The following is an 18,567-nucleotide window of genomic DNA, read 5'->3' as shown; positions in this document are numbered from 1 at the left end:
TAGGATGACAATTTTCTGTTGTCGGCATTCTCAACATTGCACTCATCACCGTAACTCCAGTATCTCTGGATAAAAGTAACACAAAATCGTTATTTTCTTTAGAACTACGCCAAAATGTCTTGGTGCATCTGTTCAGTTGTTTCTTCCTTGGTTCCTTTATGATGACTGTCCACTCGTTCTGCATTCGGATCACATCGTCAGCTCGTCTTTGGATGGTCACTATTTGCTAATCTCATTGTTTCAGGGTACAGTGCTCGCTGGATGGGCCCTCAGTTTTCCTTGGGGCATCTTGAATGAAAGATTACTGGTTAGTCTTTAATTTCCACTTTTGCTGTTACAATAGATCTACAGTTTACACTTCTTCTTCCTCGTTGATGTCACTTCCTGTTTCAGGTGTAGCATGAAGTTTATAAAGCAACTGAGAGCCAATCTTAGAAAACTATAGATGGATTGAAAGGGTTTTTTAATGGGGAAATACAGAAGAAGCAGTAATATCAGAAATAGTAATATTCTTTTAACAAATGCAACAGATATGAAATTACCCGAGCAATATTTGTTTTAGCTTCCATGTAATTGCAGCTATGATGCAATGATTTTCCATGTTATCTTTATGTGTACTTTCTATGTTCTGTTGGGGTGCTGCTATGTAATATTTTTTTATACAGAGTATGACAGTACCATCCCTGTAAAACTTTATTTTCTTGATGGTGGACATGGCCCGTTTTGCAGGGTCATCTCCCAAACCTTTGCCTTCCTCCTCCTAATTTTCTGATCTCTTTGTTGGCTCTAGGACTCTGAGCACTTTAGCACTGCTGATCGGTGCTAAAGTGCATGTGCTGTCCCTTCTAAACTTGGTATGATTTGCTTACGCCTGATTGGCTTATTTATTTAATTTAGCTGTAAGTCCCTTGGATAGTGGTATCCCTTATACCCAGGGCCAGTAAATTAAATTCTATTTGCTTGCGCCACCCACAGATGTAACCTTTCAAACCTGTCTCAGGCCTGCCACCTCACTCCACCCCCCTTCGAAACCTCCCTGATGTTGTAATTACCCTATTGCGAGGGGAGTGTATATTTGCAGGAGGGGCATTACTGAATGAGTTTATGACCTACTATTGGGAAATGTTTCCCTTCTGTGTGCATCCCTGATGATGTCTTGGCATTCAGGGTAATGTGTTTTTATGACATGTGCATTTTTCTTGGTGCCAGATGGGAATGTTTCATTTTATGTGTATTCATGATGATGTCTTGACGTTTCTGATAATATGTTTATTCTGACATGTGCATTGTTGGTGATAATGACAATCTGACTACTGCTTGTGTTGTAGAATTCCAGAAACCTATGTGTTTGCCTTACTACTGCTTATTGTTGCAGTGTACTAGTAACCTACGTGATGTTTTGACAATTGCTTGTGTAGCACGGTATTAGTGATACATCGTGTTTGGTCTAATTATGTTTTGTACAATACAGTTTATTTTTGTATAACTTATTGTAGTGTTTCCTTTGTGGCATATTTATTGTGTCACTAGTGTTGTGTAAATCTTTACACATTGCCTCTGGGATAAGCCTGGCTGCTCATGCCAAGCTACCAAGGGGTGAGCAGGGATTATCTTAGATGTGTAGCTCACTCTCCCTGACTAGAATGTTGGTCCCTGGCTGACTGAGGTGCCTAACTTAGCCACCCTGAAACCCCATTTCTAACACTTGGTAATAACATTTTCTCTGTTAAAATCTGTACAAGTAGATACCTAACGAGAAACTTGAATGTAAGAAGATCTGTTAGGTTGCATTGATATAATGTGATTTGATCCGATTTTTTTATTTATTAATTTATTTTGCATTTTTTTTACATTTAGTTTGCAGAAGCAACAATTAAAATCCTTTTGAAGGTAACTAATTACTGAGTGAGATGACGGCAAAGGAGATTATGACTGTCCAGATCGGAACAGCGCTAGTTCCCTACGGACATGCCATTGGAAGCGAGAAATGGAGAGGCTCGGAGTTGGCACAAGGACTTTATGGTATATCAGTTAAAAAAGTGAAATGTTTGCTAATCTGATAATACAACCCCAATCTTGTTGTTTATTTATGTCACCTGTTTTCACAGTAGTGGGTCGTTTTATGTTCATGCAGCTTAAACGCACTGATTGACAGTAGCAGCACTTGTTCTGTGATAAATATTCCAAATACTACATTTCAGACCAGATAAATGAAGTACAGCAAAAAATTAAAGCTGGGCCGCTACTCAGACTTTGGGTCCTAGTGAGGGTTACGTTTGGAAAGATGAGGATACTGATCATTGGAGTAGCTAGACCAATAGAATAGCTCCATTCTGCTCCGTGTCCCAAATGGTACCAAATGAGCAAGAAAAGCAAGCGAGTCCGACTCTCCAGTGGAAGAGTCAAGCTTGATTAGTTTTTTTTCTCATGGGTAATTTTGAAATAAAATTGTTCCAATGGTGCATTTTACATCACAGCTTTCAAATGATGAGACGAAAACTACGTTTCCAGGCAACTGTGGGCACTCGTTAAACAATAATAAAAAACAAAATCACCAAAAAACATCCGCAACATTGGCGGCCATTCCTTAGGGGGTACTGCAAGTTTTGCATGATCAGTACTTTTGTTGTGTGCCAGAGAAGTCCAATCCTGCCCAAGTGCTTTTGTGGTGGGAGAGGTCGCAACAAAAGAAAACCGAGCGAAAACGGTAGCGCATTGGAGTCTTTATTTTTTTTGAATCCATTAACCCTAAAAATTGGCTAAAAGCTATTGGGTTTTACTGGCAGTTCTCTCAATCTAGGTACGCATTATGACATACATGCCTGTCATTTTTCACTGCTACCATCCATCTTCAGTACTCCCATTTCGCCTCTGTAGGTAGCTTTTCAGGTGTGTCATGACTGATATATTGCTTAGATGAGGCAGAGTGGTGTAGACTTGCTCTGGACCCCACTTGAATCTGGAGTCTTCTTATGGCAGGGACCTGGTTCATACAGTTTCTTAATTTAAAGGTAAGATTCACAGACAGTTCTGTTGGTCCGAGACCCTGGTTTGGTTGCCTCGGTATTGCTGAACTTATGTGCTGCCTGGGCAGTCATTGATAATGAATTTCTAGGAGAGCAGACAAAATCCAGAACTTTTGCTGAGTAATACCCTTGTGCGCGATTTCAGGAGACGTCGTTCAGATCCGTGTGGCGTCGTTGGAGCCATTTGTGACGTCCAAGTCACCTATAAAGGCACTACCCAGGCACCGGATGTCAGTTGTTTTCTTCCGCGCCGGTTAAGTGCAGATCCTGAACAGAGCTACCCTCTGTCTTTTTTTGACAGGCCTTTTGTCGAGATTTTTTGTGTCTGTGCGAAGATGACCTAGAGAAAGACCAAATTCAAGCCATGTGGCGCCTGCCATTGCACCATGTCGGTGACGGATCCACACCAGATATCTTTATGGTGTCTTGATCGCGACCACGATTCAAAGTTGTGCTCGGACTGCCAGGCCATGGCTCCGAATGCTTTGAGGGAGTGGTCCCTGAAACACATGGCTGCCCGGCAGCCGACATCGACTGGTGTGACTCCTCTGAGGAGGTCCCGGTCGAGGAGAGGGTCCCGGGACCGCTTCAGGAGCCCAAAGGCCTTTTCATCCCACTCTAGGTCCTCCAGGCACTGAGGAGAGAGGCACAAGAAGAAGAAGAAGTCCAAGCGGACTTCGACTTCACCTTGCCCGTCAGCCGACGAAGCGACTCTGGAACGTTGACGTTCCAGGAACAGTTTTGCAGAACTGATGCCAAGGCCGACTCCGTGGCTTCCTCCCTTTGAGGAAGCCAGAGTGACCCCCCGCTCAACTTAGAGTTTTATGAGACCACGTGCCCATGTTTGAGTGGGCTGGCCCTACAGAGCACCCTCTGGCCCAGCGTGGTCGACAGAGGCCCCATCAGGTTCCAAGCCGGTGGCTTCAGCTTCGGCTTGGATGGGGCCTCGTGGATCTGATTTTAGATCCGGAACGGTGCCAGCCTCACACAGTCAGCCTTCTCTACACTGCCCCCGATGTCGACACTCCCGGTGCCACCAGAGCCCACCTGTGGCACGAGACCCATTCTAATCATCGACGATCTGGAGCCGAACTGTGTCACACAGCACCAATTTCACGCCGACACCTCGTATAGGTGCCAGATCCATGTCTGAGCATTTTCTTGATCAACCAGGCACTGGTGAAGAATGGGAGGGGTTTTTGGACCCTCTAGAGACCCCTATGGAACCATTTGACTGGTATGAGGAACTAGGAAAGGCCAGTGGACTGGGCACCTCTCCAGATACTGGCATGCTCTCTTCTCTTACAGTGGCTATGGAGGAGGGTGCTTCATATGCAATGGTGGTGCATACGGCAAATTAGATCCTGGACCTAGATTTTCCTACGGTGCTGGTCAGGACTAACCTCCAGAGGTGCTTCAGCTGGGGACTACCACATCGGAACCAATGTTGCCCTTTAATGAAGCCCTACTGATGTCCTGCTGTGGACGTTGTCCAAACCCAGCACAGCTGTAAATAGCACTGTCATCCACTGCCTTCTCCCTGCTCCAGGTGACCCTAGTTTCCGCACCAAACACCCTACCCCAGAGAGCTTGGTAGTCCAAATATTTACATCCCCAAGCGCCTTCCCTTCCACATCCCAGCATAGGGAATCCAAGAGGCTGTATCAGCTTGGGAAGATGATGTTTTATTCCAACAGCCTGGCATTGAGGTCGGTAAACACCTCATACCTATTGGGCCAATTCTCTCACACTTTGTGGGATTCGGTGGCACAGGTATTGCCTCAGGTGCTGGAGGATGCGCGGGGCTATTCGTTCCCAAGCGGTTAAGGACAGGAGAAATGTGGCAAAGTTTACCATCGGGTGTGGTTTGCACATGTCTGACCTGCTGAGTAGATCGATTTAGTTGACAGTGGCCCTTCGGCGCCATGCCTGGCTTCGTACATCTGGCTTTTTGGGGGATGTCCAGGCAAACCTCATGGTCATGCCTTTCAATAGATTCCACCTATTTGACGAAAAAGCTGACTTGGTGCTGGAGCGCTTTAAGGACTCCAGGACTATGGCCAAGACCTTGTGCCTCTCGGCGTCCCCTCGACAACAGTCTATCGCCCCTTTCAAGGCTTTGGAAGGGGCATGGCACCACCCCATCCACAGACCAGCCACCATCTTCCAACAGGCCAAGAACGTTTGCGGGACATGGTCGTGGTGCCTTCAGACCACGAGGATCTGGCCAGAAGTTGTTCGCCACACAGCCCCCCACATCTACAATGTCCTAGCCCTCCTAGTGTGATTCTGCAAAACCATGTACATCCAGTTGGAGGGAGGATTCAATTTCATCTCCCTTACTGGCAGCCCATACCATCGAACAAATGGGTCTTGCAAATCATACAGAGTGGCTATTTTGTCCCCTTCAAGTCTGTTTTGATGGTCCCCAGTCAATGGGTAATCTTGATACACCCCAATATTACTCCAACATTTCCATCAGTGTTTAGCTAGGGGCTCCAAAGGTAGCGCAAGTAATAATCATAACTGGGGGCAACACTGCAGAGTACCATGTTCCACTTCCCAGGTGTCAGAAACCAAGCCATCAATACAGATTCTGAAGTAAGGCACGTTTATAAGAGTTTTTCTCGTTTCATACAAACCAGGCCAAATCCCATTGATTCGAGCACCTGCCATCTATGATTTGATGCTATTGTGTTGGATATTCCAATCACACCAAAGCTACTGGGGCTTTGCTGTTTGCCTGTGAGTGCAGTACATGGTTTCATCTACTGCTTCGTGTTCCTACCAGGAACAAAGCCAGCTTGATCAGGATGTATTAGTTTTTTTTATCACTCCAGTGATTCTGCTTGCCAGCATCTTACTCAGTATTTTTATGACAGTGTTTACCACAGATAACTGGAGAATAATGAGAGCCTACGTGACAAAGAGGTCTCAACCAAATAGCCTAGTTGATGTGCTGTCCTGGACCTGCAACAGAGCCCTGATCATCCTCTCGCTGTGCTGACTTCTGTGGTCTCCTTCACTGCTGAATTCGGTCTACATGGGATAGCCAGTAGAGAGGGAATCGACCTGCTTCACCCCGTTAAGCCACACGTGCCTTCTCTCTACCTGAGCTTCTGCAGCCTTTTATGAGGTATCCCACCACATTGGCAGAAATGTCTGCCTCTTCACCCAGAATTCTGATAGCTTGTTCTGCTTATGGCATGAAGAGTGAATCATGTGTTTGACAATAGGTAGTGCCTCTTCTGTGTCTTAAATCTTTAATCCCTTCAGATTTGTTCCACTTTGCCGCTGTTTTATTACCTCCACAATGGTCAAGGTCCTTTTTCAAGATCGTTTTCTGTGGATGGGGGTAAGTCTAAAGTTGCGATTGAGTGGAATTTGCAGAATTATTTTAATATCTTAATACATTTTTTACCCGATTAAACTGATGGGGTTTTATTTCTTACTTTGTGTAAAAAAGAATGTGTGGGTGCCCCTGTATAGCATTTTGAGAAAAAAAGCCTTTGACTTTGCTGCTAAAAGCTGTCGTTAGCAGCAAATACAGACTTCTTGTTCCTATAGCATTTTCTTCTTATTATTATTATAAAATAGTTTTAATTTTACTTTTCTATAGTCGATTTGTTTAGTTTGTTGCTCATGTAACGTGTATTCTCTCTGAGGATGGCCTGTTTTAATGCCGAGTTACCGAGGGTGAACCAGTGATTCTTCGCAGAAACCAGTTATCTTTGAGGTCAGATTGTCAGGTCGTTGTGAGAACTGTCACAGTTTACTTCAGTAATGTGGCTTCTCTGTCCCATAGCTTAACCATCCGATAATCTGCATCCACATAATCAGGAGGCCGGGGAGTCAATGTATGGTTTAAACTTCTAAGTAGGCCTTTTCCTATCTGCAGATTCACGTAGTTAGCCCATCGGGAAAGTGGAAGTCTCCCACACATCAATAAGCTCTTTAAGAATGACAGCATATTGGCTCTAATGTTTCCCTTTGTTCTGAAATTGATGTTGCAAACGAAACATTATAATGTAATGAATGAGAATGCACTAAATAACTTATATATTCAACATAACAGGAGTGCCTTTGCCCACCACAATCCAGTTGAAAACCTGTGCATGTTTTATTTGTCCGGCCAGACCTGGAACATTTAGCTCAACATATGTCTGGTTACTTTCAGGGAGCTGTTTTCCTGGCTGAGGATCAGTGTAGGATGCGGTGTGCCTACATACGGCATGCATGCCGTACCCGCCGTCTTCCTGCTTCAAGCCTCTTATCCTGACACAAATACGGTGCGTCAGCCTGGCGACCAATCCTGATTGTTGTTTGTTAACTATGATCAGGATGTTGCAGGTGGTTTGCTAAAGTCATTCGCTCCACTATACGTCTTTCCAGACTGGGAGTTTCTAGCAGGTAAGGGTGAGGACTCAGGAGCAGAATATCACCTGCTACTAGTGACAACGGGGTGCGTTTTAACACCTTTCTCTTCATTCAACATATCTCAGACATTGACACTAACAAAAAAATCCTCCTGAAGACTTAAGTGGATGCCATCTTTTTAATTGAATGTAATACCAATCAGTCTGTTTTCAGTGACAGTTTGACACTGACCAGATACATAGCCAACTATTTAAATCTAAAAGTTAACAGTAACTAAATCAAAATATTACCCTTTGAAAGGTGCTTAGGGAAATTCATGCCGGAGTATTTTTGATTTGTCAAGATTTATCCAAGTATAGTAGAGAATGTGACTTCAAGTGAAAATGGACAGTTAGCCTGTCTGCTACACCTAACCATATTGAATTCAAAACATTTGTTTTGCAGAGATTCGTACGAGGGTATTCTCTAGATTTTATTGAGAGAACAATGCAAAACCACTTTGCTGTTAGTTACATTTTGAGTGCACCTTTGAGGGTGGCTGATACTAAACAATCGAAGTAATTAGTTATTGCAAATACCTAACTTTAGCATGTAAAGGGCTACCTGTTGCCAAGGCTGGAGTTAGGCACGACTTGCTATAGCATGCTTATCATTCGTGCAAGTGTAAGCCAACGTGGTGCTTTTGTTGTAAAATATACTAGACTCCTCTAGAATGGCCAGGACTGGCATAAATAATCGAATGGATCTATGTGAAAATAAAACAAACACCTTTGTCATCAAATCATTTTGTGTCATGTTGGTCAACATTGCTTATTTTATTTTATTGGAAATTCCAAAATGAGTGCGTGTGTTCACCACCTGCAACCACAGGCCTAAATGATGCTGACCACTCATACCCCCGCCCATCCCACCACTACCCCAACCTAAAATTTGTTGTTCTGGTTCCCGCTAATTTATTTGTGGTTTGCATAGCGCTAACTGGACATGTGTAGTTGCTAATCTGTGTTGGCATGTTATTAAGGTGAAGCTTGATGGATTAACAACATCTCTATTTGTTTAATCATTTGGCTCTGTAATCTGAGTTTTATTTGAAAAATATTTCTACATCTTTGCAGCCATTTTCTCTACCCTTATTTACATATACAACCCGAAATGATTCACCGTTCAGAATTTCTTCAGCTTTCTGTGACAGAAAACTCCAGAACAACTGGCAAATAGCAAAATCCCCACACCTAGCGTTCTCACACTTGTGGTAGTACCTCACATGTATGTGGGGGGGGGTTCTTTGGTAACTGACAGGCACAGGTCAAAACTGTTAAAGTGTGAAGCCATTGTAGTGTCAATGCGATTGCTAGATGTTCAACGTTTTGGTCTATATCTGTCCTGGCAACGGGTTTTCCCACACATGTAGTAGTATTTTAACCCGAAGAAATGTGAAATAATTAATGGTTGTATTTTTGTCATTTACCTGAGGTACTAGTCTTTTCTGGAAAATGTAAAAGTTTATTTTGTTTTTTACCCATACTTTACCGTGTACAGGACATTCAAGATAATGAATCCTGCTTGGGGGTCACACAGGCCACATCATCCCAGGTCTTCAGGTTTCAGATATTTCTGGGATTTATAGATTTTCTTGGGTGCCCGCTAACCACTGTCCCAAATATTGTAGTCTTTCCCCTATGGAAGCTCCCTCATCAAAAACATTTCCTGGAGTGTAGTGGTGGGGGGCTGGTGGGGAGGGATCCCTGCTCAGACTCATTGAAAACTCACACATGCCTGGTACCCTGCGCTTAGGAGAACCACACGAAAGCCTTTGGGTGTATCAAACCTTGGTAGGGACTTGTTCCTGAGCAAGGGATAGTTAAGTGTTACCATTTTCCATAAAAAATACTATAAATCCGACAAATGTCAAGTTTGGTGCTTTCTCCCAGCCGGCTAAAAAGAGAGACGGAAGGGTTTGAAAACCAGCAATTGAAAATTTAGAAAGTGTAGCTGTAAAAAACATTAATTATGGTATGTTACAACCTAATTTTGACTCTGTGACCAACTGACAGACGCTTTAAACCAGCATTTCGTTTTCAATGTCTGTTAAAATGTAATGACTATAATGAATTTATGTTGGTCCATTTGATAAATGCAACACAATATTGGTCCGGTGAGAGATTCATGTGCGATTTACACCAATATATATTACTGAAAGTGCTGAAAAACAATTTACTGTGGGTGAGTGCACAACGAGGAAGCAGGTAAAATTACACATAATTCAACGTGTTGTGCATTTTGCATTTTTGTACCACTGAGGGGCAGCATTGGACTGATAAATCTGAAACTGAGTAAGTTAATAATGCAGCTGTGAGGGACTAGAGTATGTTTTACAACATTTAACATAATTAAGATAACAGAAAGAGCTCTTCAAATATGCTAGAGCACAGATGCAGTTCACACTAGGCAGGTGAATCACCGGCTTACTGTCGAAAGTGGGCCATGACAGAGTGAGTAGATTCAAGACCATGGAGCACTCTATTTCGGATATCTTATAAGAAGGAAAAATACAGAAAATATACAAATCAAAATTACATCCCGCCTGTACACATGTCTTTGCGAGCATCTGCACACATCATGTCATCTAAGGAAAGGTTGCTTCTCTTTTACGCATCTCGAAAATGTGAATGACTTGTTTAAGGCATTGTCACTTTATATATAAATCAGGGTACCAATAAAGACAATGCATTAAGTCTGGACCGATAGTGATATTTGTATTTCCTCTTCTATATGTGCACAGAGTTTTGGGTGAAAGGATACATATTATTTGTTACTTTCAATATAAATACAAATTATAGACAAAAACAGACTTTTTGACGTGCCACTGTTATCAAAAACCTAATTACATGATGTCGTGAATTGTTTTCAATACCAGTCGTACCAGTTGGGCAGGCTCAACCAGTTGGGCAGGCTGGTATTGAGCCATAGACGTCATAGAAGCACTTATTTAGCACATTAATACTTGGTAACTGCCTGACATTTACTCTTCTGCTGAGCCAGGTCTCCGCTCAGACTGGAGACTCGGATACAAAACTTGTCCAACAAGCAGTTACCGAGAGAGAAGTAAGGTCGAGAGATTGGACCTGGTGAATCAGAGTGAGGTTTGACTACAGACACGAAAGGCATGAGGTGGGCCGAAGAAAGCAAGGAACACACTCGTTAATCCAGAGGTGGAGTAGAGGGTAAAGGGAGAGTTTTGGAGTGAGGGGACGAGGAAGTGCAGATGAGGAAAGATGAGAGGCGGCAGAGTTTTACGAGGGGAGGCGGGTTTCTTTGCTGTGAGAGAGAAGAGGAGCTGATCTGGGAAGAAGTATTGTCTGAGCCAGTGTCGCCTCCATTTTTTATACCTTAATAAGAGGGTAATAAGGTGTTTGGAGCAGGATGATTTGGTTCTTCATGAGTGTTCACTTTGTGTCGGAATGTAAATGTGGTGCTGTAAAGCAGGAAACGAGCCGCTAGACGATAGAAACTCGCGTGTAGGAGTACGTCTCCGTCAGAGAGGCTTCTGAAGAAGGTGTTTGGTTGACACGAGTAGGGCAGGAATGTACCTACCCTGATTGCACCAGATACAACCTTAGCGTGTTTCTCCAAAGAGTACAATGATGAGGACATTGCTATAGGCTCTTTTTTCCTAAATTTGCATAATCTGAATTTGATAAGGTGATGCTTTGCCTTACCTGTCCCCTCTACTACTGTCAGTAGTACCTTTCGCCATTTTCGTTCTAAAGCACCAACACATAAGAATGATTACTGCACAGACGTACTGAGGTGCGAAATCATAGACAACAAAACACAGACAGGTGTGCAAATGAGCTTTAGGCAGAAGAGATTTGGGCAAATTCCTTTAACACCTACATGTCTTGCTCAGAATGTAGTGTTCAAACAACTATATGCGACTTATCCTAATAACTTATGTATTCTTGTCCTTCAGTCTATTCAGTTATATTTATGAATGAAGAAAAGAGAGCTGAGGTGACTGCTGGCATGATGAGAAATGGCTGGGGTCTGAGAGATGGAGAAACGCTCTAGGCCTTCTGGTAGCTTAGTCACCATCATCATCAACATATTACTTTCATTTGGCTGTGCTTAGCCCCAAAAGAGTCCAAAAATATTTACAAGAATATTTTTTTTTCAAACCAGTGCATGCAATTTCTCAAAAATACATTGCCCACATATATAGGGTACCATTAAAATAAAGTGAAATAAATTACTGTAAACATTTCCTAATTTTAAGCGTGGTGTGAATAAAATGTGTTACAGCCACGCAAATAACCGCAGAAGCAAGCTTTTGTAATACAGTGCTGGTCTGCAAGGTCTTAAGCTTTTAGTGCGCAATACATGTAGCAATTAACGTTTCCTGAGTGAAGTATACAATTTGCAGAACAATGTAAAGTGCCACGTGCTTTGAATTGATTGTAACAAGGGTAGTGTGCGGGGTTGGACAGAAGAACCGCAGTGAGGAAATAACACTACAAAGTGTGCCAAGTTCAGACTAAAATCAGTCAAATAAGATCTATGCTTGGCATTTCTCACAAAAAGGAGGTACACTTCCACCGGTGCCATAGGCAAGATGATAGCATGTGTGCTGACAGATCTTATTGGATTGCATCATAGATCTGACATAAGCACAGTGATCCCAGAAAACTGATTTACATTTTCCTTGGTTGAGCTTTTGATTGTCTGGATTACAAGAATGTTCTGAACATCCAGAAAACCAAGAGTATTCTTAATGTACAGAAGCCATGGGATGCTGTTCCCCCATCCAAATATAAACAGTCTTGCCCTATTGAGGCAGTCAAACCGGCCTCTGAGTTGCTCCATACAGAAAGCCATAACAGCAAAGGGAATAGTTTGATTGTATCCTCCAAGTGCAATAACCCTAGTTCATCATGGCAGACTAGGCAGAGCAGCTTCTGGTACGGCCACAATTTTGCATACATGTTTATTTTCCATCTGCTGGAAAGTGCTTGAGTATGAGCATCCCCACATACCGGACCCATTTGTTGCGACTGAGAGGTACTTACTTTTGTAAACTGTCAGCATTGCCCTAATTGGGTTGTGACCCAATTTGCCAGCTGGTAGCTTAGTCATTAAGCTGTATGCTGTTTCTGAGCTTGCTTTAGTGATTTTCATTGAAATTAAACACCCTTTTATTCGGTCTGAGTGTGTGGGTCATAATAAAATAAATGACTATCTGTGAACATATTGATATACTGACCTTAGCCTCACCACATAGGTAGTGTCCTGCATTTTTCTCAGTTATTAACTCTTTTCCATTTTATATTTCTCTCAGCCATCTGCTTCATAAAACCAATAATCTACACTAGGTTTCCGTACAAAACACCGGCATTTGATTGGGCGATTTTAACATCCATTTTGACGAGATATGTACCTCTGTGGTCCGGGAGTTTTTTGGATTTTATGGAGGCCTTGGATTGGACCTTCAGAGTCTCGGCAACCACCCATAGGGCAGGACATATATTAGATGGGGTCTTTGTACGAACTTCTCTACAGCCGGTTCTAACCATCACCCAGCTAAGTTGGACGGATCATTATCTCCAAAGTTTAAATTTGACACTACGCATTTCCTTGACCCATATGAGGAGGAGAGCAAAGCTGTTAGGCCATGGAAGCAGATTAAAGTGGAGGAGTTAGTCCTGGCATTAGAAGAGGGCTGGGATAAGGCCAAGAAATTCGCTCAGCCCCTGCTTGACAGTTTTCAGCAAGGGGTGGAAATGGCCTTGGCTCAATTGGCTCCCCCTAAATTCCGGGGGCCTAGCAGCCAGAAGAAACTTGGTCACCCCTGGTTTACGAATGAGCTTAAATATTTCCAGAGAAAGTACCGACAACAGGAGCGCCAGTGGAAATTAAATCCAGTTCCAGAGGAAAAGGCGGTATTAAAGTCCACTCTGAAGGCTTATAAAGCGTCGCAGTTCAAGGCCAAATCTAATTTTTACACTGCCAAAGCGAAGGAGGCACTAAGTGCCTCTAGGGAACTATTTAAGACGATAAAGGCACTAACTATGTCTCTTAGGCCTTTTGATTTGGAAAATTCACTGGAATTTTGTGATAAGGGTGCCATACACTTTGAGAACAAGATTCTCCATGTACATGCAAATTTTGCTCCTCACGACAACCTTAGGGAACTTCCCTCCACAACATTTACTGATTCTAATGCGAGTTGCAAAGTATTATCGGACGTCCATATCCCAACCCACGACAGTATTAGAAAGAGGATCTTTGAAATTAAGTCCGGTTCCCCTCTCGATCCGTGTCCCCCCTCCATTTTGCATCTGGCTCCTGACCTGATGGCTCGGGCGTTAGCTCCCATTTATCAAGAAGTCCTGATATCTGGGGTGTACCCCTCCCCATGTAAAGAAACCATAGTGGTACCCCTAAAAAAAAAACCCAGATGGTGATAGTCAGGACCTAAGCAATTTACGGCCAATAGCACTTCTTCCATATCTGGCAAAGATTTTAGAGAAAATTTTGAATTTGGAATTGCCCGATTTCTTAGTAGAAGTGGAAGCCTTTGACGTCTCCCGGCATGGCTTCAAGAAAGAGCACAGCACGGAGACAGCCCTGATCTCATCTTCTGATGCTATCCGGAAATTGGTAGATGAAGTCCAAGGGGTTACCCTAGTTCTTTTAGACTTATCGGCGGTGTTTGATACCATCTCCCCTCTTCTTTTAACGTCCCGCCTTTATCAAGTGGGGATTAGAGAGCGAGCGCTTAAGCTCTTGGAATCTTTTCTTACTAACAGATGGACCACTGTTAGCTGTGGCGATTTTAGATCTACACCTTATTTATTACCTTGTGGGATTCCTCAGGGATCTTCCCTAAGCCCCATTCTGTTCAATGTGTATGTAGCCCCGCTCGCCAGTCTGATTCGATCTTTTGGTTTCATTCCGCCGTCCTACGCAGATGACTCTCAGCTTATCATCCCAATTAAACAGCCTTGGGAGGAGGTTGCGGACCGGTTCAGCAATTGTATGCTAGCAGTGAGCAACTGGATGAATACTAATTGGCTTAAAATGAATGCCACCAAAACCGAAATTCTCTGTTTCGGACTAGGAAAAGAGTTATGGAGCTCACGTTGATGGCCTTCTGAATGTGACAAGCTTCCTGTACCCACCACTGTGAGCGGAAACCTGGGCATTCTGTTCGATGATCACTTATCCTTTAAAAAACAGGTTAACCATACTTTAAAGACTTGCCTCTGGTTCATCAAAATGCTCAGGAAAATGTTTCCTTATCTTTCGTATGAATGGAGAGTCTCTGCTACCTTAGCGCTGGTGATGTCAAAGGTAGATTATTGTAATGCCTTATTCCTTAATTTGGATAAGACTTTGATTAACAAATTACAGTTGGTCCAGAACGCTGCCGCCAAAGCGGTTCTTAATCTCCCACGGGGGGTATCAGTTAGAGAGAGCCTCAAACAATTACATTGGCTGCCGGTGGCTCAGCATATTATTTTCAAATGCCCTGTCTATCATATAAGGCAGATCATGGGATCGGTCCACGATATCTCACCACCAGGCTTTGTTGGCATGTGCCTAAGAGGAACCTGAGGTCTTCTAAAGCTTACCGGATTCAGGTTCCCTGAACTTATAAAGCCAAATGGGGCGATAAAGCCTTCACTGTGGCTGCTGCCAAAAGTTGGAACTCGCTTCCCTAGAACATTAGGCAAGAACCCTGCTACCTGAAATTCAGGAAATTGGTTAAAACTTGGCTTTTTCCCCGATAACATCTTAATTTACTTGTAAGTCCCTTGTTAAATGACATTATCTCTGCCCAGGGGCTGTAAATTAAATGCTACTAGTGGGACTGCACCACTTAAGTAGCCTTTACATAGGTCTCAGGCCTGCCATTGCAGAGCCTGTGTGTGCAGTTTTAAACTGCCAATTCGACCTGGAAAAATACACCTTTTACTAGGTCCAGATGTTCCTTTTTAATACACACAGGTCACCGCTATTGTAGGCCCTGACATCCCAGAGGACAGGGTGCAGTGTATTTAAAAAGTAGGACATGTAGTTTTACATTTTACATGTCTTGGTAGTGTGAAACTCTTAATTCGTTTTTCACTACTGCAAGGCCTACGTCTCCCATAGGATAACATTGTAATTACCTTATTATATTTTATAAGTATAATTTACAAATGGAAACTTTTAACCCCCTTCATGTTTTGTTTTTGTGGGATCACAATTTAAAATCCTAACTTATGGTAAAGTCCAATTTTAAATGACAATTCTGAAAATGCCACTTTTAGAAAGTTAGCATTTTCCTGCCTTAGCCATTTGGTGTCTGCAGGAGGCTGGCCTGGGTTGTAGTGGGTACCTTGGGTACTTACACCAGGTCCAGTTATCCCTTATTAGTGAAATGTAGTAGTGTTCTAGCAGCTTAGGCTGATAGAGGTAGCTATAGCAGAGCAGCTTAGGCTGAACTAGGAGACATGCAAAGCTCATGCAATACCACTTATAGTTACACAGCACTTATACACAAGTAAAACAATACTCAGTGTTACCAAAAATAAAGGTAGTTTATTTGGGTGACACAGTACCAAAAAATATCTTAGAGGCAATACTTCTTCTGGAGGTAAGTATTGCACACAATATATACACTAGACACCACAGTTAGACAAGTAATTAGTCATAGAACAGTGCAAACAATAGGCAATGCTATAGAATGCAATGGGAGAAAATAGGTCTAGGAGCAACACAAACCATATACTAAGAAAGTGGAATGGGAATCACAAATTCTCCCCTAGACAAGTGTAGTGTGTGCAGATTCGCTAAGAGAGTAAGAATACAGTAAAGGTAAGTAAATTAACCCACTCCAGAGCCCAGAAAAGCAGGAGTAAAGTACTGCAAGTTTCCTTAGGACTCACTACACCTCGTGATATGGATTATTGCAGTAACCGACCAAGTCTGCAAACAACAACTGCTGGATTCCTGGACCTAAAGACCTGCAAAAGAAGGGGACCAAGTCCAGAAGTCGAAAGAAGTTCCAGGAAGGACAGGAGCCCATGCCAACCCAGAAGAGGGTGCAAAAGAAGAGTCCCCAGTTAGTCGAAGACTGCAGGAATGTACCCTAGGAAGCTGCCAGGGGGTTCCTGCATGATGCCAAAGATGTCCCACGATGTGAAGATGTATGCAGACGCGATTACGTGTTGGAAGTCGCCAACAAGCCTTGGTTACAACAAATATGCGTTTTGTGTCAAAATGGCACTGGCTGGACCCAGGAGGGCCTCAACTCTGTGTAAGGAGGAAGAGGGGGCTCTCAGCACTTTACAGATCCCTCAGGATGCCAGGCAGCACCCATGGGAGTCCCAGGACACGGGGATGAAGGAGATGCAAAACGCGGTTGGTGCACCACAACAAAGGAAGGTCCCACGCCGCCGGAGAACAACTCAGTGAGTTGAGCGTTGCAGGATGGAGTGCTGGGGACCTGGGCCAGGCTGTGCACAAAGGAATTTTGGAAATAGTGCACAGAGGCCTCAGAAGGTGAAGAAGACGCAGTACATAGGGATACCGTCGCTCTCAGGGAAGGCAAGGTCTTACCTCCTCCAAATTGCGTCAGCAGGACGTCAGGACAGTCTGTGTTTATGGGGTCCACCCTCTTTGTCTTTAGGAGCACGCTGGTCGCTGTGAGAGGAGTCCAGGGGTACCAGTTGTTGTCTTAGAAGGTGCCTGCGTGAGCAGGGGAGTGTCTCCGTCACCCCACAGGAGATTTCTTCGGACCTTCTGGTGCAGGATGAAGACACAGAGTCCTCCGAGCGTGCACACCATGGAAACTGTTGCAGTTGCTGGTTGGAACTGAAGTTGCAGAGGAAAAGTATCCCTTATGGATACTTTGTTGCTGTTGCAGCTGTTCCTGGAGCAGGCTGAGGTTGATCTGAGGTCAGAGGATGAAGTAGTAGTTGTAGAAGATTCCTGAAGGAAACTTGAAAGCAGAATCTGCAGAGAACCCACAGGAGAGACCCTAAATAGCCCTGAGAGGGGGATTGGCTACCTTATCAGGTAAGGACCTATCAAGAGGGGTCTCTGACGTCACCTGCTGGCACTGGCCACCCAGAGCCCTCCAGAGTGCCCCCACACCTTGCAAAGCAAGATGGCTGAAGTCTGATACAAACTGGAGGAGCTCTGGGCACCACTCCTGGGGTGGTGATGGACAGGGGAGTGGTCACTCTCCTTTCCTTTGTCCAGTATCACACCAGAGCAGGGGACAAGGGGTCCCTGAACCGGTGTAGACTGACTTATGCAAGGAGGGCACCATCTGTGTCCTTCAAAGCATTTCCAGAAGCTTGGGGAAACTACCCCTCCCCAGCCTGTAACACCTATTTCCAAAGGGAGAGGGTGTAACACCCTGCTCTCAGAGGAAATGCTTTGTTCTGCCTTCCTGGGCTGCCCAGACCCCAGGAGGGCAGAACCTTGTCTGTGAGGTGGCAGCAGCTGTAGCTGCAGTGCAAGCCTCAGAGAGCTGGTTTGGCAGTACTGGGGGTCCATAGTGGAGCCCCCAGGATGCACGGAATTGGCTCCCCAATACCATATTTGGAATGGGGGACAATTCCATGATCTTAGACATGTTACATGGCCATATTCGGAGTTACCATTGTGAAGCTACATATAGGTATTGACCCATATGTAGTGCACGCTTTTAATGGCGTCCCCGCACTCACAAAGCCCGGGGAAATGGCCCTGAACTATGTGGGGGCACCTTTGCTAGTGCAAGGGTGCTCTCACACTTAGTAACTTTGCACCTAACCTTCAGCAAGTGAAGATTAGACATATAGGTGACTTATAAGTTACTTAAGTGCAGTGAAAATGGCTGTGAAATAGTGTGTGCGTTATTTCACGCAGGCTGCAATGGCAGGCCTGTGCAAGGGTTTGTCTGAGCTCCCTGTGGGTGGCAAAAGAAATGCTGCAGCCCATATGGAACCCCAATGCCCTTGGTACCTAGGTACCATATACTAGGGACTTATAAGAGGGGTCCAGTGTGCCAATTGAAATTGGTACTTGGAGGCACTAGCCTACAGTGACAGATTTAAAGGCAGAAAGAGCATAAGCACTGAGGTTTTGGTTAGCAGAGCCCCAGTGACACAGTTAAGCACTATACAGACAC

At 44.0% G+C, this 18,567-nt stretch overlaps 1 protein-coding gene across 5 annotated transcripts in view; it reads left to right on the top strand.

Annotated features, from left to right (window-relative positions):
* Window positions 1-18,567, top strand: part of FAAP24 (FA core complex associated protein 24) — a 91,352-nt gene that overhangs the window by 17,532 nt on the left and 55,253 nt on the right. For 3 of the 5 annotated variants that reach the window (XM_069216549.1, XM_069216547.1, XM_069216546.1), the window contains one exon: window positions 1,858-2,022. In XM_069216549.1, the coding sequence (XP_069072650.1) occupies window positions 1,911-2,022 (112 nt within the window). In that variant the 5' untranslated portion in view covers window positions 1,858-1,910. Of the gene's footprint in view, window positions 1-269; window positions 308-1,857; window positions 2,023-7,230; window positions 7,316-18,567 lie in introns of those variants that run through there. The other 2 variants (XM_069216548.1, XM_069216550.1) reach the window with 2 other exon arrangements.

Source organism: Pleurodeles waltl, chromosome 12 (genome assembly GCF_031143425.1).
Source record: "Pleurodeles waltl isolate 20211129_DDA chromosome 12, aPleWal1.hap1.20221129, whole genome shotgun sequence".
NCBI lineage: Eukaryota > Metazoa > Chordata > Amphibia > Caudata > Salamandridae > Pleurodeles > Pleurodeles waltl.
This window is presented reverse-complemented; position numbering and strand designations above follow the sequence as displayed.